The sequence below is a fragment of the Lytechinus pictus genome, chromosome 1 (genome assembly GCF_037042905.1).
Source record: "Lytechinus pictus isolate F3 Inbred chromosome 1, Lp3.0, whole genome shotgun sequence".
In the NCBI taxonomy this organism is placed as follows: domain Eukaryota; kingdom Metazoa; phylum Echinodermata; class Echinoidea; order Temnopleuroida; family Toxopneustidae; genus Lytechinus; species Lytechinus pictus.
Window position 1 is genome coordinate 38,357,228 of NC_087245.1, and position 23,592 is coordinate 38,380,819.

The 23,592-nt window shown below is 39.6% G+C and overlaps 1 protein-coding gene across 1 annotated transcript in view; it reads right to left on the minus strand.

Annotated features, from left to right (window-relative positions):
- Positions 1–23,592, minus strand: part of LOC129262356 (intermembrane lipid transfer protein VPS13B-like) — a 61,649-nt gene that overhangs the window by 23,056 nt on the left and 15,001 nt on the right. Inside the window, exons 16-34 of the mRNA XM_064102317.1 lie at positions 23,105–23,325; positions 22,513–22,930; positions 21,967–22,078; positions 20,122–20,934; positions 19,392–19,601; positions 18,582–18,696; positions 17,664–18,132; positions 16,879–17,064; positions 15,907–16,041; positions 14,124–14,321; positions 13,061–13,288; positions 12,107–12,420; positions 11,263–11,479; positions 7,070–7,251; positions 4,993–5,174; positions 3,919–4,103; positions 3,155–3,291; positions 1,436–1,639; positions 529–693 (exon numbers count right to left, since the gene is read on the minus strand). Of these exons, the coding sequence (XP_063958387.1) occupies positions 529–693; positions 1,436–1,639; positions 3,155–3,291; positions 3,919–4,103; positions 4,993–5,174; positions 7,070–7,251; positions 11,263–11,479; positions 12,107–12,420; positions 13,061–13,288; positions 14,124–14,321; positions 15,907–16,041; positions 16,879–17,064; positions 17,664–18,132; positions 18,582–18,696; positions 19,392–19,601; positions 20,122–20,934; positions 21,967–22,078; positions 22,513–22,930; positions 23,105–23,325 (4,691 nt within the window). The remainder of the gene's footprint in view (positions 1–528; positions 694–1,435; positions 1,640–3,154; positions 3,292–3,918; positions 4,104–4,992; positions 5,175–7,069; positions 7,252–11,262; positions 11,480–12,106; positions 12,421–13,060; positions 13,289–14,123; positions 14,322–15,906; positions 16,042–16,878; positions 17,065–17,663; positions 18,133–18,581; positions 18,697–19,391; positions 19,602–20,121; positions 20,935–21,966; positions 22,079–22,512; positions 22,931–23,104; positions 23,326–23,592) is intronic.

Below are 23,592 nucleotides of genomic sequence, written 5' to 3' on the forward strand. Positions count from 1 at the left end.
TTGATTTAAACCATGGTCTTTAATTGTGGTCTCGAGGAAACAAAACCCCCAATGAGGCAATCAATGTAATTACTAAACTGGTATTTGGTTTGAAGGAATTCCTTGAAAGCTTGAGCGCCCCATTAGGAAAGCTGTGCTGTAGCCGGAGTAATATTATGCTGCATTTGGTGCTATAGAAATACATATTATAAGAGAATTTGCATTTATTCCACGGCCCATATTCTGGAGTCAGGTTTAACTTAAACTCTGGTTTAAAGTTGGGGTCTAACTATGGATAGCCAATTGCGACATAAATCTCAGGCAGTGTAGTTTCAATATCTAAGCTCATTTCACACTCAAATCATTCTTTCAATCATCAATCAGTCTTGGGAGGATAAACAAAATACTTGTTTTCACTATTAGGAAAGAGCAATGTAAACATGAGCAAAATAAAATGTAAACAACAATTTAATGTCTTTGGCTAGGCATAATTTGAGCACAGAGTTAAACTTGACTTCAGAAAACATGGCCTATATAGTTGAATCTCACTTGTTTCTCTTTCTTATGAGTCCTCCAGCTGTACTCATGCATCTCACCGCTCTTTAGAACCACCGATTCATCAGTATGCACTTGACCAAAGCGAAGTGCCTGATTGGTTGAATTGCAGATGAGGTAGTGTCCATAGAAAAGTCGTTCCGCCTCTGGCTCCAGATTCTGGAAAATAGAGATTACATTACCGATAATACACTTATCGTTACATTATTCAGAGATATGGGCGATGTGACATAAAGCTTAGGGATCGATCGTTGGGCTGATTTCTACGATTGCTGCATTGATTATTGTGTATGATCAATCATAAAGATCAGCCCCACAGTCAACCTCTAAGCTCCTCCTCCTCCATCCTCCTCCTCCCCCCTCCTCCTCCCCCCTCCTCCTCCCCCCTCCTCCTCCCCCCTCCCCAATGTGTTATTAGAATATCTGAGAGGTAAACCATAGTAGAAGTAGAATATAAAAGGCGAGCCCCTATAGAGAGATTATTTATACAGTCCGACCTCTCTTATCCGGCCTCCCCTTATACGGATCTCTCTATTATCCGGACGCACACTTGCCAAGATTTTTTTTCAATTCAATCTAGTACATGAGGAAATGAGATTTCAATCTAAACTCAATCCTATACGCAAATTCACTTTGATTACATATATTTTCCAATATAGTCTACCTACAACAACATTATTTTTCATGAAAATATCTCACCCAAATCACCGAAAGAAGTTAGGCAGGATAATTTTCCTGTAAATCAGGGCGCATCGCAAACATTTCATCACGTTCTCTTTTTGTTTCCCGGGAAAAACAACACATGTCTCGCTAGCTAACGCTAGGCCTCAATACGGACAGCGCCATCTATCATGTTTGAGCCTACAGTCAGTATAACAACGGCTGATATTGCAAAGCTTACCTGCTTCCATGCTTGGGCCACCTTGCTTAGAGTATGAACCGTTCCTTGGCCCGCAATGAACGTCATGTTACTAAATCCCAGTTGGCCTTCAATATCCACCAGACTGCGGAAGCTGTACCCGAAGTCAGTCTCCACTTTCTCCAGCAGAGGTGACATAGTTAGGTTGTGGTAGTTCAAGAGGTCAATTTCTAGCCCAGAGGTCCCCTGTAAGTGATTGTAATAATAATCACAATTAAAATAATAATAACAATAAAAATGATGATGATGATAATTGATGATGATGATAATAATAATAATAATAATAATAATAATAATAACAACAATAACAACAATAATCATCCTCATCATTCACTTTTATACAGCGCTTAAAGTTAAAAGACAGTAATTGCAGCAAACAATTATTTCATGAGAAAGTCTTTTAAATGAAGGATAATTGTCTAAATATTATACATCTAGATCTGGTACATGTACATCAATGTAAACTTATCTTTGTAAAATCATGAAATCTTAGCTCAAAATGGATAATTCTGATGATCACTAACACGGAAAAGCATATGTGGGACAGTGTATTAATATTGCTTTGAAAATACTTGACATTTGATGGAATTCCGTGTTTATTTTGCTCATTTCTCAGCAATTACACATTTTCTTCCAGAGCAATTCGGCACATATAAATTTATTTATACATACAGACACTTTGGTGGTAATTTCATTGGATTCTGCTCGAACTCATTTTGAGATCGTTACCACAACTACATCGGAACAATCTCTCTAAACGCTTTACAAATATAATATTACCCCGGTCATGAGATCCTGGTATGCCCACACACAATGTATGCACTTTCTCCACTCCCTAGGGAGCATTCCAACAAAAAAAAGAGTTCCAAGACTCAATTGCTAGGCATACTAAATATATAATCATGTATATGATTATACACATACATATGGCTATACACATGATCAATGAATGATGATGTGAAATCCAGGGAAGTATTTCTAGGAGCGTCCTGTCAGTGATTTTATCCTACAAATTTGCTCTCAGGGTCATTCCATCTGGATTCACCCAGTGGTTGCACCCGACCTCTCAGTTTTTGTTGTAAATTGGTACACATAAAATTCCCCATGGCCAAAGAACAAAACAAAAAAAATTAGTCCAATCAGTCCGTCGGTTCTTGTGCTACGGCCTGCCCTTTTCTCCTTGTTTTGACAAAAATGGGCGTGACCTTCAACTTTCAATGGCCATTGCGTCGTAACGTGTTGACCAATTTTCGTGAAACTGGTACCATTCAAAAGGAAATTCAGAAAGGAATCCAAAACATGCATCAAATAATGTATTGGAGCGATTTATAAGGTAATGACCTTTGACCTTTACCTCGACCTTGAGTTGATCCCCGGACAAATAATTTTTAAACTTGATTTTCGTGTATGTTAATTATTAGTATATAATTGACAAAATATGTTAAAACCAATGATGATATTGTATTTCTTCACCTTTTAAAACTCTTCCAAAGATACCAATTATCTGATCAAATTTGACAATTCCTACAAACTATAGGCTTGCAATTATCTAACATTTTCAAATTAGTTTTCTAATAGTTACCCTGGATCTCAAATGAGATTATTCTATATGTTTATAATATTAGAAAATGTTCACAATGCTGTATCTCTCACAATCGAGTCGTATGGACGAGTCACGAGGTGTGCAAAGATTTTACTCACACAGATTCTGGTCCTTGCATGAACTCCACCATAACTCTCAACATCCAGTCTGGTTTCTGTGATGTGAGCCACCATGAATTCATGGCTCCTGGGGGTACTTTCATCTGGAGTGAAACCTTTCAGGTACTCTGGTATACCTGCATACCAACATGGATGATGGAACTTTTATATTCAAGATTGTTTCGAACATGAGCTTCAGCGTAGAGGATTATCCTTCAATCGTGGGGGGGGGGGGGGGACATCTATTGTTGCATCACCCCCCCCCAAAAAAAAAAATATATATATATATATATATATACAAAAGATAATCCTCTGCTCTGACACCCATTGTGTCATAAAGATTTTACATAAAATATCACACATGAAAGATGCCTAATTACAATTTGGAATTGTAACTGATAAAAAAAAGTTTTTGTAATAACGATGATGAAAATATTTTACATGCTTTTTGTTATTGTAACTGTTGGAATGAGATATGGTTGATGTTTGAACTCTGGATAATTTGTTATTCAAAGGAAAAATCACACTCACAAGTCAATACAAGTTTTTTTTTGTAGTAACAATAATGCGCTTAATTGCATTCTCATAGTCCTAAGATGAGAAAAATACTTATTGAATATTGCCCGATCTGTAAATACTAGCACAGTGGAACAGGGGCTGAAGATAATATTTCTTCGTTGATGACCGTTGCTGGTGTTGGAATATCGGAAAAGACTACTTGCAAACAGTTAATGACTAATCAACGTATGAAAACTCATTGCTACCTTTTCCAAGTTGACCGAGATGATTTGACATTCTAAGTTCAATGAGGCCGACGGTGACCTTCAGATGACAGAACTGGATGAAGCGCGGAGCGAAGACGGTGTCGAACCTCATGGATGCTGCCAAGGCCATTGGGGTCAAAATGATGTCAGGGGTCGGTGGACTAAGAGGGTCTTGCATATCCAGCCTGAAAACATGATTAAATGTGATTTTTTAGGACACCGTAGCTATGAGGTTACAGGCATGAAAGAGATCACGTGAACATGGACCTCTCCAACCAATCATATCCAGAGATTTATCCTGATCAAATATCAATTACATTAAGGCTTGTTTTTTGGTTCCAAATTCAGAGAAATGATTGAGAATTTCAAAGTTGATAACAACATCATCATCATCAATCATCACAATCAAAGTCATGATCATCATTATCATCATCACAATCAATAACAAATACATGATCATGATGATCATAATCATCCACCATCATCACCATCATTCATAATCATCACCAGCATATCAACCTCACCACCACCACCACAACCACCACCACCACCATCATCACCATCATCATCATCATCATCGTCACTATCAACATCATCATCATCATCATCATCACCATCATCATCATCATCATCATCATCACCATCACCATCACCATCATCACCATCACCACCACCCCCACCACCACCACCACCATCATCACCATCACCACCACCACCACCACCACCCCCACCACCACCACCACCACCACCATCATCACCATCATCACCATCACCACCACCCCCACCCCCACCACCACCACCACCATCATCACTATCATCACCACCACCACCCCCACCACCATCACCACCACCCCCACCACCACCACCCCCACCCCCACCACCACCACCCCCACCCCCACCCCCACCACCATCACCACCATCATCACCATCATCACCACCACCACCCCCACCACCATCACCACCACCCCCACCACCATCACCATCATCACCACCACCACCACCCCCACCACCACCACCATCATCACCACCACCACCACCACCACCACCATCATCACCATCATCACCATTTCATACCTATCCACATTTGTATTAAGTACAACCCTCCATGTGCTATGTGCATCCATCTCCTCCACCAAGTCCCTACTCTCAATGATCTTCTGCTTCTTGTGGTACCGCTGGGTCTCTGAAACGAAGAACTCCCTAACTGTCCCAAAGCTCTGCCTCTGACTATTGAACGCCTGGAGAATACAAGGAATCTGTAACAGGAATAGAAGATTTGATATACAAAATGAATGCGTAATCTCAGAACTGGTCTTAGTAATATTCAAGGTACAAGTTCTGTAATAATATAAATCCTTATATTTGATGTTCACAATTTAGGAACCTAAAAAAAAAAAAAAATTCAGTGTGGCATGTGTCTTGATTTGAGTAAATTTGAGTGAATCATATTCTGTAATAACCTGCACCTGCGTGTTCTCATGTTGTTAGGTCTCTAGAAAAAATTTACACACATGATTTGTAGAATGAAAGAAGTTGTAAAGCATCATTATCTAGATTCAATAGCTTGCATAAAGTCATTGCTATGTTTGCAGTTGAGATTTGCATGTTTGATTGATAATAAACACAAATCAGACTTGGTCGTCTAAGAAGTGGTTTGGGATAAAACAAATGGCAGCCGGGGGGGGGGGGGGGGGGGGGCATTTCCATTGACGAGTGGATACCATGCGCAACCATGGGATCTCGAAAAGCACCCTAAACAAGCATTTTCCATATTCTGAAAATGCACCCCTTAACAAGTATTGGCGTGTGAAACCCTACCCTTTACAAGTATTGGAAACAAAACGATACCCTTTGCAAGTATTCCCTGAATTGAACCCCTAAACAGGTACAGTGATATTTTAATTGTTATATGTCATGGACATCAGTTTTTCCTTTACCTACTTGTACATCATTCGGTTTAGTATGGCCCCACCTCCCATACCTCGTGCAAATCGGACTCTAAACACGTAGTGTTGACTATTGGGAGAAAAAGTATATCCTTTATAAAACATTTTAGTCTTTTTTATACCCTCGCAAATTTGACCCTAAACAAGTAGCTTTCCTAGCGAAATAGATACCCTTTTTTCATTATTCTAGTGTTTTTGACACCCTTATTTACGTAACATGCCCTATCTTGAAAAGACATCCTTTTTACGTGTTTTTTGGGTCGTGTCTGGTATCCACTCATCAATGTAAATGCCCCCCCCCCCCCCCCGCAATGGCAGCAAAAACATGTCAACATGAATCTTCTTCCTCAAATGCTCATCACATCTTTTCTCATCTTCTCCTTGTTACTAAACTTCTCACTCTTCTGCTCAAGTCATCAATCTCATCTAGTTTTCAGTCTTATCATAAGGACTTCAACTTATCTCACAAAAGTATACTTTTTCTCTCTCTCTCTCTCACCTGTAACTTTCAATTAACCTTCAATTCCACCGCTTCTGTTCTACCATTGAAGGCCCAAGATACACATGCTTCATGCCTCAAGCCTGCTATTTTTGTTAGCAATAATTATTGTTCACAATTATTCTTGTTTCTAGTTTTGTGGTCAAGCTGCCTTTTAGGTGTACTCAGTCCAGTTCGCCAATAACAAATGGTGAGCATATACACATACGGCAATCTGCCTTTCGACGTTTGTGTATCTTGGGCCCAACTTCCCTTTTCATGACCAACTGCATGGTGAACCTAAATCCTCTTCGAGGTTAAAAGCTAAATGTTTGGTGTGGTATGCTAACATAAGGGATGTTAATATTGAATGAAGAAGAATAAAACATTGGCCCATATTCAGAAGTCGGGTTTAATTTAAACTCTGGTCTAAAGTTGTGGTTCAACTATGGAATGCCAATTGTGATACAAATCTTTACCAAATACAGGATTGATTTATCAGTTCATCTGTTAATCAGGTCATTCATAAATGTCTGGGAATAATAACTGAACCAGTTTTCTTCATCATTGTAGCATGACTGAAAGTGCACAGTGAACATAAGAAACATACAATGTTTTAAAAAATTGTTGACATTTTTGCTTCTTATAATTTAAGGACAGAGTTAAAATATGGGCTACGTTAATCCTGACTGCAGAATACAGATCAAACATTTCAGATATATAATACCTTGCTGGTCCTTCCAAATGGCCTGACATCGGGGTTTGAGATTGGTACGGGGGTGATGGTCAAGCCAACGTCCATTCTCGGTTCAGGGTAGGTCCATACCATGGTACCCCAATGGCCACCTTCCTGGGAGGGTGGGGTGAAGTAGATCTGATTGGGGAGGGGTATCTCATCTTCGGTATGTCCTGGAGGATGGATAAGAGAATATGATACGAGGGTGGGGTGAAGTAGATCTGATTGGGGAGGGGTACCTCATCTTTGGTATGTCCTGGAGGATGGATAAGAGAATATGATATGAGGGTGGGGTGAAGTAGATCTGATTGGGGAGGGGTACCTCATCTTTCGTATGTCCTGGAGGATGGATAAAAGAATATGTGAGGGTGGGGTGAAGTAGATCTGATTGGGGAGGGGTATCTCATCTTCGGTATGTCCTGGAGGATGGATAAGAGATTATGATATGAAGGTGGGGTGAAGTAGATCTGATTGGGGAGGGGTATCTCATCTTCAGTATGTCCTGGAGGATGGATAAGAGAATATATGAGGGTGGGGTATCTCATCTTCAGTATGTCCTAGAGGATGAATAAGAGATTATGATATGAAGGTGGGGTGAAGTAGATCTGATTGGGGAGGGGTATCTCATCTTCGGTATGTCCTGGAGGATGGATAAGAGAATATGATATGAGGGTGGGGTGAAGTAGATCTGATTGGGGAGGGGTATCTCATCTTCAGTATGTCCTGGAGGATGGATAAGAGAATATGATATGAGGGTGGGGTGAAGTAGATCTGATTGGGGAGGGGTATCTCATCTTCAGTATGTCCTGGAGGATGGATAAGAGAATATGATATGAGGGTGGGGTGAAGTAGATCTGATTGGGGAGGGGTACCTCATCTTTGGTATGTCCTGGAGGATGGATAAAAGAATATATGAGGGTGGTGTGAAGTAGATCTGATTGGGGAGGGGTATCTCATCTTCAGTATGTCCTGGAGGATGGATAAGAGAATATGATATGAGGGTGGGGTGAAGTAGATCTGATTGAGGAGGGGTACCTCATCTTTGGTATGTCCTGGAGGATGGATAAAAGAATATATGAGGGTGGGGTGAAGTAGATCTGATTGGGGAGGGGTATCTCATCTTTGGTGTGTCCTGGAGAATGGATAAGAGAATATGATATGAGGGTGGGGTGAAGTAGACCTGATTGGGGAGGGGTACCTCATCTTTGGTATGTCCTGGAGGATGGATAAGAGATTATGATATGAGGGTGGGGTGAAGTAGATCTGATTGGGGAGGGGAATCTCATCTTTGGTATGTCCTGGAGGATGGATAAGAGAATATGATATGAGGGTGGGGTGAAGTAGATCTGATTGGGGAGGGGTATCTCATCTTCAGTATGTCCTGGAGGATGGATAAGAGAATATGATATGAGGGTGGGGTGAAGTAGATCTGATTGGGGAGGGGAACCTCATCTTTGGTATGTCCTGGAGGATGGATAAAAGAATATATGAGGGTGGTGTGAAGTAGATCTGATTGGGGAGGGGTATCTCATCTTCAGTATGTCCTGGAGGATGGATAAGAGAATATGATATGAGGGTGGGGTGAAGTAGATCTGATTGAGGAGGGGTACCTCATCTTTGGTATGTCCTGGAGGATGGATAAAAGAATATATGAGGGTGGGGTGAAGTAGACCTGATTGGGGAGGGGTACCTCATCTTTGGTATGTCCTGGAGGATGGATAAGAGATTATGATATGAGGGTGGGGTGAAGTAGATCTGATTGGGGAGGGGAATCTCATCTTTGGTATGTCCTGGAGGATGGATAAGAGAATATGATATGAGGGTGGGGTGAAGTAGATCTGATTGGGGAGGGGTATCTCATCTTCAGTATGTCCTGGAGGATGGATAAGAGAATGTTTGAGGGTGGGGTGAAGTAGATATGATTGGGGAGGGGTATCTCATCTTTGGTATGTCCTGGAGGATGGATAAGAGAATATGATACGAGGGTGGGGTGAAGTAGATCTGATTGGAGAGGGGTATCTTATCTTCTGTATGTCCTGGAGGATGGATAAGAGAATATGATATGAGGGTGGGGTGAAGTAGATCTGATTGGGGAGGGGTACCTCATCTTTGGTATGTCCTGGAGGATGGATAAAAGAATATATGAGGGTGGGGTGCAGTAGATCTAATTGGGGAGGGGTATCTCATCTTTGGTGTGTCCTGGAGGATGGATAAGAGAATATGATATGAGGGTGGGGTGAAGTAGATCTGATTGGGGAGGGGTATCTCATCTTCAGTATGTCCTGGAGGATGGATAAGAGAATAAGATATGAGGGTGGGGGGAAGTAGATCTGATTGGGGAGGGGTACCTCATCTTTGGTATGTCCTGGAGGATGGATAAAAGAATATATGAGGGTGGGGTGAAGTAGATCTGATTGGGGAGGGGTATATCATCTTTGGTGTGTCCTGGAGGATGGATAAGAGAATATGATATGAGGGTGGGGTGAAGTAGATCTGATTGGGGAGGGGTATCTCATCTTCAGTATGTCCTGGAGGATGGATAAGAGAATATATGAGGGTGGGGTGAAGTAGATCTGATTGGGGAGGGGTATCTCATCTTTGGTGTGTCCTGGAGGATGGATAACAGAATGTTTGAGGGTGGGGTGAAGTAGATCTGATTAGGGAGGGGTATCTCATCTTTGGTATGTCCTCGAGGATGGATAAGAGAATATGATATGAGGGTGGGGTGAAGTAGATCTGATTGGGGAGGGGTATCTCATCTTCAGTATGTCCTGGAGGATGGATAACAGAATGTTTGAGGGTGGGGTGAAGTAGATCTGATTGGGGAGGGGTATCTCATCTTCGGTGTGTCCTGGAGGATGGATAAGAGAATATAATATGAGGGTGGGGTGAAGTAGATCTGATTGGGGAGGGGTATCTCATCTTCGGTATGTCCTGGAGGATGGATAAGAGAATATGATATGAGGGTGGGGTGAAGAAGATCTGATTGGGGAGGGGTATCTCATCTTCTGTATGTCCTGGAGGATGGATAAGAGAATATAATATGAGGGTGGGGTGAAGTAGATCTGATTGGGGAGGGGTATCTCATCTTCTGTATGTCCTGGAGGATGGATAAGAGAATATGATATGAGGGTGGGGTGAAGTATATCTGATTGAAGAGGGGTATCTTATCATCTGTATGTCCTGGAGGATGGACATTAAAGAGAATATGATTCAATTTAGAGCATCGTTATCATCAACTGTCACCACCACCACCTTCTCTAATCACCAGTTCGTCTATGACCATTTGTCTCATAACCAGTTGGTCTAATACCCATTCCATTTTCATTCATTTCACCTGATGAACACTTAGTCCTATTAGGCCAAATGGTATATTGTTATGTAGTATGTATTTAACTTCCTGTTATCCTTTCAGTCATTCACCCTCACTTGTTTACAAACTCCCCAAATTTCATCTCAAGAATCCCAAAACCCCCAATATCATTTAACTCCTAAACCTTGACCATAAAAATATCAACCCTCAGTGACGTCAGCTAACTTCAAGGAACAAAAGTTCTAAGAAGTATGACTCACACTTACAGCCCCAGTTACTTGCATAGAGCATCACCACACCCCTTATACCAGAGAAAGTTTGATAGACAGTTACCTGTAGAACAATCAGATCAAGTTTAGATCACTACCACCTTAAATTGTTACACCCCAAAACTAATGATATAAATAAGACTTCTTGATTATTAGGAATATATACAATAGAAGACTAGACCACTCATCCAGATAGACTGACTGACTTCAAGACTTAGACGTCCATCAAATATTATCTGAACTTCACAATCTCAATCTTATACTATTATTTTGAGTCATCTCTTGTTATATCCGAATATTCATGTACTTTAAACTGTAAACTGTAACTGATGATTAAATACCTTGTGATTTTGAACTGTATAACTTTCTCCAAAGTTTCTTCATTATGCTTCCCTTATTATAACCACCGATCCCAACACGACAATATGGACTAAATGGCAATCAGACCATGTGGATAGTGGACAAATTGATGGTACACCAAATGATAGGAGACGAGTTGGCAATTAGATGAATTGGCATTAGACCAATTAAAAATAAACCACCACAGCATCATTACAAGCTAAAATACCCAACATATCACCAAGGCTTCACCCCCCTTTTACCTTCAGTGAAATATTCAAACGCTCCAGTCCTGAGGTCATCTTTGTATTCTATCTGAGTCACTCCTTCTGGTGGTGGTTCTTCATCATCCTCCTCAACGTCCTCCCAGTTTTCTTCTCCGTCATCGTCACTGACATCATAATCCTCCTCATCTTCAGAGTATAAAGGGCCATCGATGGGTGGCAGGGCAGCGGAGGGATGAATTTTGAACTTGAATTTCTGAAATTAAGAATGAAAGATGGGTAAAGTTCTGCACAGTTTGAATGATACTTTTTTTCTTCAAATCCCCACGTGTAAAACAATTTTTTTTTCTAGATTGAGCAATTGACTGCACAGTCCCAAAATTGTGAAATAACCTGCCTTTTGAAATTAGAATATTTCCATTAGTAGAAACATTCAAAATTAGACTAAAGACCTCTCTTTTTTGTTTATTTCCAAACACTTTTTTGTCCTTTTCGTTTAATTTGGTTTTCAAAGCATTTTCAAGAGCTCTTACAGCGGAGAAGAATATTTGCACATAGCTTTTTGCGCTATATGAAATAAACTTTCATGTCTCGCCCAGCTTTAGAGACCAAATTTGCAACACCTGGGTATGCGGTTATGAAATTACACAAGTACGTCATAGTCAGACCCAGATATGCTAAAAAATGTGATACCAAGTACGAAGTCAATACAAAATGTGTTGCCTTCCTGCCCATGCCATTACCGCAACATTGCCATTCTTCCTCTCAGGATCTGCCGTAGATAGGCCAGGACATGTTGCTATGCAAGAAGAGGGGTGGGGGCACATGTAGGTCTAATTATCTCATAAATAATAAAATTAGGTAAGATTAGGTTTTTTCTGACCTTGGCAGGGACCACCCGTTTCTTCTCCCTTCCCTTTCCACCTTCAGCGAGCACAGCGTTCATCTGATCGATCACTCTCTTCAGACAGTTCAAATTCTCCTGCCCAAACGAGATAGGGACGCTCTTGACGTTGAGGTCAGCATAGATCCTTGGGAGGAAGGGACTCAGCTCGCTGGCACTGTGAGGCTCGTGATTGGTCCGTAGCTGGAGGTCAAAGGTCACAGGTCCCAGCAGAGGCTCGGTGCATTGTTGAAGGGACGTCTTCAGGGTGAAGTCGTAGACTTGGACGGCACTGTCTGCTTGGAAGAGCTCCTCTAAATGACAATATACATATTCAAGAAGGTGAGATTGGATCATTTTTCTTATTCACATTCAAAATAACAATTATTTACAGGACATACATGTACATCAAATGAATAGCTGTTTGCAAAAGTTAATACCATAAATGGAAAATTGAAAATAAAACTGTCCACATGGAAGAGCTCATCTAAATGACAATATACATTCAGGAAGATGTGATAAGATTTTTCTTATTCAAATTCAAAATAACGACTTTATTGACAGGACATACATCACATGATTATCTGTTAACAAAAGTTAACAAATAACCATCAAGGGAGAATTGAACAAAATTATACCGTCTCCTCTAAAACTACAATGACAATATACAGTCAACAAGATAAGATAAGATTTTTTTTCAATCACATAAAAAAAATAATTATTGGCCTCCACTGACAGAATATGCATCAAATATATCTGTTCACAGAAGTTAACAAATACCATAAAAGAGGAGAATTAAATAAAATATCAGCGACATTTATTCAAAATGGCCTATCAAAGAATGTGGAGTGGTGTAGTATTGTCGACCAACAAGGAAAATGGACTACATCAAATATATTCTGGGTCCTGGTGGATTGGATAAGATTCATAAGACTTTGCCAAGTTTATTTTTACCTGTTTTTTGATTGACCACAAATTCTGAATCAAAACATATTCCTCCTACTGATGTCACAATGTGAGGAAAGTCTGGGTCAGGGGTCGTTGCTATGACAACTACCATCTGACTGGTTACAACGATGGCGGACTGGAAGTGCGAAAGCATCATGAGGTTTTGAAGGACTCCCTCTGGAGGTGCGGAACTCTTTGGTTTTCTTGTCTTTTCTCGCTGGCTGGTTTGTTGTCCTGTACAGAGAACAAACCCTAAAATTAGAAGTATATTTCACAATATTGTTTGGAGCATTCTGCATCCAAAAATTGCAAAAATTAGAGACTGACAAAATAATAGCTAAATTTAATACAGGCATCTTTCTAATGACAAAAGTACTCTATATGAATATAAAATATATTATCAATCTTTTATAAGTTAGACCATGACAATTGATGCGTTCAAGAGCAACAAAATATAGTAGTATTGCTTGTGTCTCTTATTTTTATTATCAGCCATAAGAAACCAAGAAGCATCTTATTCACAATTTATTTATGTTTTCCAATAAAAGGGTATCAAAATCTATATGGGGGCCTATGGCAGTATAAATGATGTGGAAGAGTTTCTTGGATTTTAGAACCCCTTTTAATAAATGTATGCACCAACAGTCATAAGAGCCAACTGAACTTATTCCAACGGTTCAACAACTTAGTTATCCAGAGAGACTCCAAGCACTTAAACTACCAACACTTGAATATCAGAGACAAAGAGCCGATCAAACTCAACTGTTTAAAATCATGAGTGGGAGAGAAGATATTCAAAAGGAAAGCTTATTTTCTAGGAGTAAGGAAAGCAGACCAAGAGGTCATATCTTCAACGTTGATAAACCACATTTCAAGACAATTATTAGGTTCCTTGCTTTTCGGTCCTTAATAGCTGGAACACGCCACCACCTGTAGCACTACAAGCAACATCTATGAATAGTTTTAGATCTCATCTTGAAAAGTATCATGATTGCCTCATTTTTCTTTTTCCTCCATAAATAACTTTTTTCTTAAATTTGGGTAGGATTCCCCTTTAATGCCATCATACCTGGCAGACTGATGCCTACAGACTTCTCCCCAGACCTAGGCGTCGTCATGAGTTTGATTTCCTTCACCTCACGCGGCACCTTAGAGATTTCCTGACTCCTGATCGGTTGCAGTCGCTTTGCAAACTCCCTCGCCTGCTGGACCTTGGTCAGGCTGAAGTTCACCTTCAGGGGCCGAGCGATCTCCATTTTGATCACAGCTGGGAGGGGAAGGATGTAGAATGTGTACACTTTAAATACTTGAACTGTAACAATCTGTTATCTCAACCAAAATATCATCATCTAATGCATTATACTGTGTGAGCCATTAGGCCATCATGCCTGTTTACCATTCTATATCAATTTTGTCTAATATCCGTTAGTGTTTTACACCCCATAATCTACTACATGAATTATTTATGGACCACATTTCATAGGACAAAAAGGAAAATATCAAGTAGAAAAAGTGGAAATTAGACCAACCAAGCATTAGACAAAATGGCAATTAGACTAGGTGGGGGCGTCGTGGTCTAGTGGTTATGACTCTCATTTTTCAATCTGAGGGACGTGGGTTCGAGGGCCCAGCCATGGCGTGTTTCCTTCAGCAGGAAATTTATCCACATTGTGCTGCACTCAACCCAGGTGAGGTGAATGGGTACCCACTAGGAAGAAATTCCCTGAATGCTTCAGCGCCTATACAGCAGCACAACTAAAGCCGGGGTAATCATAGCAGCACTTTGTATCCTCAGGCAAAAAGAGCTTTATAAATTCAGTTATTATTATTATTATAGACCAAGTGCAGTTTAGACCGAATGGCTTGTATTCTGAAGTCGGGCTTAACTTAGACCATGGTCTAACTCTGTGCTAAAATTATGAGCCAAATATTAAAAAATTCTGCTTCTATTGTATATTTCTTATGTTATGTTTTGTTTTCGTAATGGAGAAAAATACATCAAAATACTTAATTTATCATTCCCAAACAATTATGAACGATTTGGGTGCCATATGAGTTAATAGATTGGATGTGTACTTATAGGAATTTGTGCCCCAATTGGCTCTCCAGAGTTAAACCACAACATTAAAACCAGGGTTTAATCTAAACCCCGAGTTCAGAATACGGGCCAATGGGTTAAACCATGTGGTATTAGACAATCTGAGTAGTTGCAATGAGTAGTTGACCTACTGCTTACAGACCAAAGTATTGATCCCTGAGTTGTTAATTTTACTGTAATCTACTATGGCACCCAGTCATCTACATATATCTCGTAGGGACAATTTCAATGCCATTCTTAAACCCCGCTATTCATTCATACACTGATAAAATATGACCAGCCACCCCAAAACAAAAATAAGTGTCAAGGGAGAGTTCTCTGGAGAGAGCCAAAATAGAAATACGGTCTTCCAAAAGTAAAAAAAAAGAAGCTTATCTGACAGACTAGTTCCTCTTCTTTATACTCTAAAAGTTTTAAGATGTAAAGTTGAATAGAAAAAAAGTCCATGGCTGGACTGCTTAGATGATTCACCAAGATTACACAGTGTGCAAACCTTATGCTTGAGCAAACCCCAAACTTCAAATCATGTTTTCTCCTTATTTTTTGAAGCTTTCTCTTTAATTAATTCTGCATTCGATTAAGTACTTGTGAGGGATGTTGTTTATCAATTTTGACAAGTTACATACCATTTTAAAGCTTAGGATGTGAATTTTCAAGCTAAATGCAAATCTCTAAATTTCATTTTTGGGTGACTAATTGTTGGTTTTGGGGTGATTGGTCAAAATGAGATTGGTAACAATGCTGTGTGACTTACCTGCACTCTGCATCATGAAGTCTGTGACAGTGAATGTGAAGAGAGCAGGTTTTACACCGGTCTTTGGATCAGCTACACCTTGACATGTTTGAAACCAGGGAATAGGGTAGTCCATGGCTTGAGGCACACTGTGATCTGTCAACACACAATATTCAATACACAAAATGGAGAAATCATTTCTGACTTGACTGTTAAGTTTACTATCTTTTTGAATTAGACTATATAAATTTGAGCAGATTGTAGCCTTCCTTTCATAATGATATGCACTGTAAGTTAAAACCACCATTATTATCATTATCATTATTCACATCATCACCACCATCATCATCATCATCATCATCAATATCATTATCCATATTATCATCATCATAAATAATAATAATAATCATTATTATTATCTGCCTAAAAGCTACCATAGCGGGAATCAACAATATGTTTATTCCGTCAACAATTTGATGAAAAGTATTTACCATATATCATCTTCTTTTACTTTTTATTTTCATTATTATTATTATGCTACCTGAAGATGTGCCTATTTTCGGGGAAGTTCCGCCTTGAAGATAAGTTGGTTTTCATAATAGCAGAAAAATTTGATTTGAGAATTGTTCATTTGTAGTTTCACGCCCCAGCACTGCGCCACACTTTTTTTTTCTTCCTAACGCAAGGGCCCTGGTATAGTTTCCTTTTAGTTGGGACAAATCAAGAAGCATTATAATTCAGATGCCTAAACAGGTCCTAACACTCAAGTAACATTGATTGATTGAGGTTCAATGACACTACCAACACCATGCATCATATAATTAAAAATGGTAGGATTTGTTTTCTTAATGATATTTATGTGATCTATGGCTTGAATTACAAAGTAAATGGAGTATAGAAAAAGGTTCACTATGAAATATTAATATAGATATTAATTCCACCCTCATCGAAAGAAGCGAATCAATATCTCAAATGATGAATAAACCAACTTACCCAGAATTTGTTTATTCATAGGAGCTCCGTCGATACGGAAGTCGTAGAAGGAGAGCTCTAGTTTCTGCTTCTTTTTCTCTACCGACATGACCAGTGAGGGCTGAGAGAGGACAAGGAGTATGAAAGGCTCAAGAGCAGTGGGGTAGATTGGGGGGAGGAGAGACCGCTTGCTCTCCCCCTTAGAAGCTAGAGTTGGAAATAAAATAAAATTGAGATTTACCTTGGGGACAAAAGAGGACGATTTGGCTTTCATATGATCTAAAAGTATAAAAAGTTGCAAATTTTAAGTTCATAAAGAGAGACAAATTTTGATAAGTATAGATTTTGTACTATTTTAATATGATACCATTACTTAGGGTAGATCATTGTTCAACAAAGAGAAATTGTGTTTAAAATGCAATTAAATACTTGCATTTACAAATGCACATCTCTACTTGTTCAAGCATATCAGTAGAGAATTTTCATGCATTTTCTTTTGTTCATTGATGAGAAACAAATAAATTAAAATAAGATTTTTTCCCCTAAATCAAACTATTTCCAACAGGAAAATATTTGTTCTGGAGTTATCTCTCTTTTGTTATATAGGATAACTACTAGTTTTATATCAACTATAACACTTGCAGTAAACAAAATTAAACTTCAAGTATGCATCAGAAGCTTACATATTTCTACATTCTGTGCCATATTACATTATACAAATGCTTACAAAATATTACACCAGATAATACAGCAAGAGAGTAAGTAGAAATTAATAAGACAAGTCATTGCTTTCAAAAGTCACTCACAGGTTTTGGATTTCAGCTCCCCTTTACTAGAGTACAGGAACAGTGTGACCTTTCTTCCTGTCATCAGAAAGTCGAAAGGGGTCACACCCTTCATCTTCGACTTTTTCTTGGGCTTCCCTTCTCCGGTCTCCATGGAAACGACCTTCGGATCATGCGCACCCGATGACCTTGGCGGGCTGGCGACGGTCTGGCGCGTGGCCTCGGCAAACTCCTTGGGAGGGGAGTGAGTGCCACAGTCGCTGCCGAGTCCGCTATCCTCCAGGGAGCTAGGTGGTTTGGTGGGGTCGGTGGGCTGTTGAGGATGGGGGCGGCCGTGGTCTGTGCTGCTGGTGGTGGTGGTTCTAAGATGAAGCAGGTGGCGGAGGTTTGAATCCAGGACCAGGTAGGCAAGGTGCACCTGTTCGGCGCTCACGTAGAAGTTAAGATCGGTGGAAATGTGGAACTCCAAAGAGTGGCCGCAAACGATGACCTGTCAAACAGAGGATATTGAAAGACGAGAAAAACTAATAATAATAATGATTATACTCACTTTTGTTGCACTTATTTACTTTATCAGAGATCTCTAAGCATAATAATAATAATAGGCATTTATATAGTGCCATCTATCTAGAAATATTCTATTCCGAGGCGCATGGTTATTATTATTACCCCGACTTCAGGAGAGCAACTGTTACATGTACACACTCTGCATTTCAATATTCTTCTACTTCCTCTCTTTGGCATAATAATTCAACTAACAGAAAATGTCATTAAACTATGTCTTTACTATTGTTGAATACATGATATCTCTAAACAAATAGGATAGCTATCTTTGTGTTTTACGCACTATTTCTAAGTGTACTTAGTAACTAGTTAAAGTAAAAGAGACACAAAATGAGTAAACATCTTAGACTTTCATCATTAAAAGTTTGTGCTTACTTTTTGCTTTCCCTTGTCAACTTTCGTCTTTTCCATGACAATAGACGGTGCGGCTACTAGATGAAGGTCAAACTCTTGGATGACCGTCATCAATTTGACCTCCTCTGGGTCTTGCCTATAAAACAACCATTAGAAAGAAAAGAATGTGTGTGTGCTGGTGACAAGAGCTTATGTCTAATCAAAACACATTATCACAGCTTATTTCTTGAAACCTGGACAGGGGTATATATATATATCCAATATTGGGTTTATAAAAAAAAGGCATACACTTAACAAAACTATTTACACCCTATGAAAATTGTATTATATATTGTAATACATTTGGTATTTTTCTCACTAGTGATTAGAAGTGTTGTGAACCTTGTCCTCAGGATGGTTATATCCGGCCCCGCCTTACAAAGAGTTGCAATTATTTTGATCAATTACAACTATGGAAAGCCAGCAACATCAACATCTAAAATACATGTTTGTTGAAAATGTTTTCTAGATATGATTTGTTGTTTTCTTGACAATTCAGTATGCTCCTCTTCGTTTACTTAAGGACATAGTGCAAATTTCATGTTAAAAAAATTACCACATTGATGGATTTCCATATTGTCGAGGTTGATAGGATCAAACTCAACCATTCGTAAGATGGGACCCAGTGCTCCCCTGTAAATTTATGATGGTGAACTGAATAAATTAAAATCCCTTTGGTCAATCCCATCAATGCTTTGCTGACAATGTACCAATGATGAAAGCATTCCATAGGCATGAAAAGCATTCCATAGGCATGTCATAAATTCAGAACTAATAATGAAAAAAACTCACGTAGGTAGTGAGAGATTCCACTCCAATGCAGGGTTCTGAGTCTTGCTCCTGGTGACCCCTGACGTGACCTTCATCCTGACCTGCTCGGATGACCTCATGACCTGCTCCCATGATGCAACATTCAAACTGATACCGTTCACGTCCAGCTGGTACTGCCTATCCTCCACCTCTGATCCTGGCTGCTGGGTGATGCCAGCTACTGTTGCTTTCCTGCAGATAGGGATGAAATCATTTCGAGGTAGAATTATTTCATTTCATTTCATTTATTTCCATTTCCAACATTTACAACATTTTGTTCCATACATCTAATCTTGATACATATATAGGCAATAAAACAAGGAAAATTTATATGTGCAATATAATTACGATAACCAAACAAACAGGTTGGAACAATCAACAACACTTCTTTTTAATATTTTCCAACTTTCCAGACCAGGAAAAATTTCAATCTCTTTACACAGCTATGAAGATTGGTTCATCTGCCATGTGACCACCGACTGTTCTACTAATGGTTGGCTAAATTCAATCTTGAATTCATATTAAAAAAAAAACGTTAGACAAGAAATTCATTAAAAACACAATTTGAAGTTTTTTGATAAAATATATTTTTCCAAAATTACCTGATGCCAATGAACGATGACAAACAATATGCTCTGAATATACTCCCTAATCAAGGAGCAACCCTTATAAGCAGAACGAAATACTTAGAATTGTTAAGCACTCTGCTCACCTGTATGTGTCTTGCTTTACTACTAAGCGCTGGAGAGGGTTATCTGCATACGGTACTAAGGAGATTTGTGAGATCTGGAAGAGGAAAAGGTCTTGGTCTACTCCTTTCATTAGTCCAGGTCCACCCTGATCATTCAGAGGGCCAGCAGGAATGAAGGACCTGATCTGCTTGCAGTCAAGGTAGAGTAGTGGAAGTTTGGAGCTCGTTAGCCAGTCAGAGATACCTGAAGAAGGTTTACTGGACTTCAAGGATCGGACGGACATTCGAGACTTGGTGGATCGATGAGAGATACTCTGCCAGGACATTGCATCTGAAGCAGCACTTTCTTCAATCTTAGCCTCAGGGATGGTATATATCTTGAAGTCAGTCTTCTTCCATGGAGCATGCACAGAGTCAGGTTTGCTGATGCCCTCTACAGCTAGTCCTGACATTAGTACGTCCAAAGTTGATGCTATAATGGGGCACCAGATGATCAAATCAAATGCCTGCGATGATATGATCACCTCGTTCACAAAGTGTTTCTGCTTTGAGGACTCCTCGCCTATTTTAGATCCATCTCCCTGCTTCTCAGTCTTCCCACCAGACATCTTCTGCGCTAATGATGTCCCGAGAGCAGAGGTCCATGTCAAGGAAATGAAGGCGTGCGTCTGTTTGGTTTCGGCCGCTTTGCTGGAGTGCAGCGAGAAAGGATTGGCTGTTTGCGAGTTGGTGCGGAGGCGTTTGAAGGGAGGAGACATCTCTATGTTGTGCGACATGGTATCTGTGCAGGACAGGAGAACACCTTTGAATGGTCCGGGTGTCCAAGTCTTCGTACTGAAAGAGAATAATGTAAGGTGAACACATAATGGACAGAGAGAACCAGAACTCCAGAATGTATAACAATTTACCTCAGATTATACCTAACATGATTACCTGGCATAATATAACACTGTGTTGGCTCAGCTGGTAGAGTGTCCGTCTCACATCTGGGAGGTCAGGAGTTCAAGCCTTGGCCGCGTCAGTCCAAAAGACGATAAAAGATGGGAGTTGCTGCCATCCCATTAGACGTTCTTTCAAAGTGATCTGGCACTGCACATTGGCTGCCAGGCCCACGATCAATTGGGCAAAATGAATTTTCAGAGTACTTCTATTTCAAATTCTAATTTTGAACATTAAAATATCGATTTTTCCCTCCCCCATTTCTCATGCAACATTAACAGGATTTAGGAGACACTTCTCTACTATGTATATACTGTTAGCACTTAATCATAATTTAGTAATGGAAGATAATCCAGGCCTTGTCTTACAAAGAGTTTTGATTGATCAAATCAAGTACAACTATGGAAAGCCAGCAACGTCAACATATAAAATGCATGTTGGTTCAAATTGTTTCTACATATGATGTACATTTATACATTCATATTCCTCTTGACAATTCAGTATGATCCTCTATGTTTACAGAAGATTATTGTGCAAATTATCTTGTTAGAAAGTTATGACATTGATGGATTTCTATGTAATTGAGGAGAATCGGATAATTCCACAACTCTTTGTAAGACGGGACCCAGATATTAGAATGCCTCTGGCCACCATCTACAGTGGGCAGAAGCATAGTTGTGCTCCAAAGTTAGTGAACCCTTCACAAAATGCAAGTCTTTGTACCGAGTTTTGAATGTAGACAACAACACTACAATGATCGGCGAGCCCAGAAAGAAAAACTTGAAAATCAAGTGATATTTTATCACCTGACTTCACAATCAAATATCTAAAACATGGCAGAAATTGAAAACTTAAAAATACGTTCATTTTCTGGTGGGGTTCAATAAATTTTGAGCACCACTGTAAATGCAGTTTTCTTCATCTTACCTTTTTACAAAGTGATGAATGTTTAGAGCACCAACTTTGCAGGTAACCTTGGAGTAGACATCCTGAAGGTCAATGCTTGTTGTCAGGTCCTCCATGTCGGCACATAGCTTTACTACAAACATTTGAATATGATAAAAATCTAATGATAACATCTTTATTCAAAATCATTCAACAAGGAATGAATGAAAATCAGTATTAATCTGAAATTCCTGAAAAGTAAAGGTGATGGGTAAAGTTTTCCAAGAAGGTGGTTCTTACAAGGAATTCTCAATCATCAGGAATTGGTTAGAATCCTATCCCAAGTGTCTTCAGCAAGACTTTATCCATATTGTGCTACACTTGACCGATCAAGTAAAGGCAAATGGGGACTTATGTTGAGCACTCAGATACTTCTACTAAGTAAACAATTCTAAGTATTATAATTATCAAATGGTATATCATCTAAATTAAACTGTTATAAAAAGGATATTACATAAAAAAATGTTGTATAAAAGGAAGTTTGAATTATATTTAGCAAGCTATTTAAATCAAATCTGATAAAATAACCATTCTGATCTTGGCCAGCAGCCATCTTGTTCTTTCCATAGACTATGGCTGAGAGTTTATGCAGGGTCCATTGCACCCACAAAGAGAGCTTGACACCGCCTAGAGTTGGCCTTGACCCTGTCCCACTCCCCTGGGTGGAGGGCGGCGCCTCGCTAGGCATGGACACACTCTGCACTTCCACGGTGCTCTCCGCTTGACCTGATGAAGCCTGGCTGCTGGTTGTAGTACTGGGTGCTAGGTGAGGCAAGGACTTAGAAGGTGATGAGGGAGTTGTCTGGGCGGAGCTCCAACCGCGCTTTGGACTTGTAGGAAGGGCAGATGAAGGAGCTGAAGATCCAATGTTTGAGAAGTCAAAAGCCTGGACGAGGTCTTCTTTAAGACCAAGGACAACTTGTAGGAGTTGGTGGATTAGGATGACCTGTACAAAGATAAAATCACACTCTTTGTTATCAAATCATCCAAAATTGTGCAGCATGAGTTGTTATTCATACAAAGAAAAAATGATAAGATATCCTAGCTGTCTTACAGCACCTACACTTGGTAACCAGTTCAGTTTTGATTCCAATTTAAGATTTGGTTCTAATTTATTTACCTGAGCATCTGAGCACTTGACGATGACTGCAGGCATATCTGTGTGTATACCCAGGCCAAGGCCGGGTGCCTCCCCTGTTTCAGAGGGAGTGTGCTTGTTGGCTGTAAGGGCCAGAGTTGTGGAGATTGCCATTGGCTTTAGGAGGTAGTACACCCTCTGGCAATCATGGATGGAGTAGATGGAAAAGTCTCTTGCCTTGATGGTCCAAGGAAACTTCTCACCTGAAATTCAGTGAAATAAAGAGTTAATTGATCTCTCAAAAGGGGAAGTTCACCCAAACCTGATGTAAAATGAGAAAGTCATAACATTTTAAAGTTTTTTCTTTAATTTTATAAAAAACGTATATGCACAACTTTGTCAGCATGCAAATGAGGGGACTAATGATGTCACCCACTCACTGCGTATTTCTTATTTCATTATAAGAAATATAAAATTATAAATCATACAGTAAAATTTCAATTTCTCTTTATTATGAGAAACAATGTTTT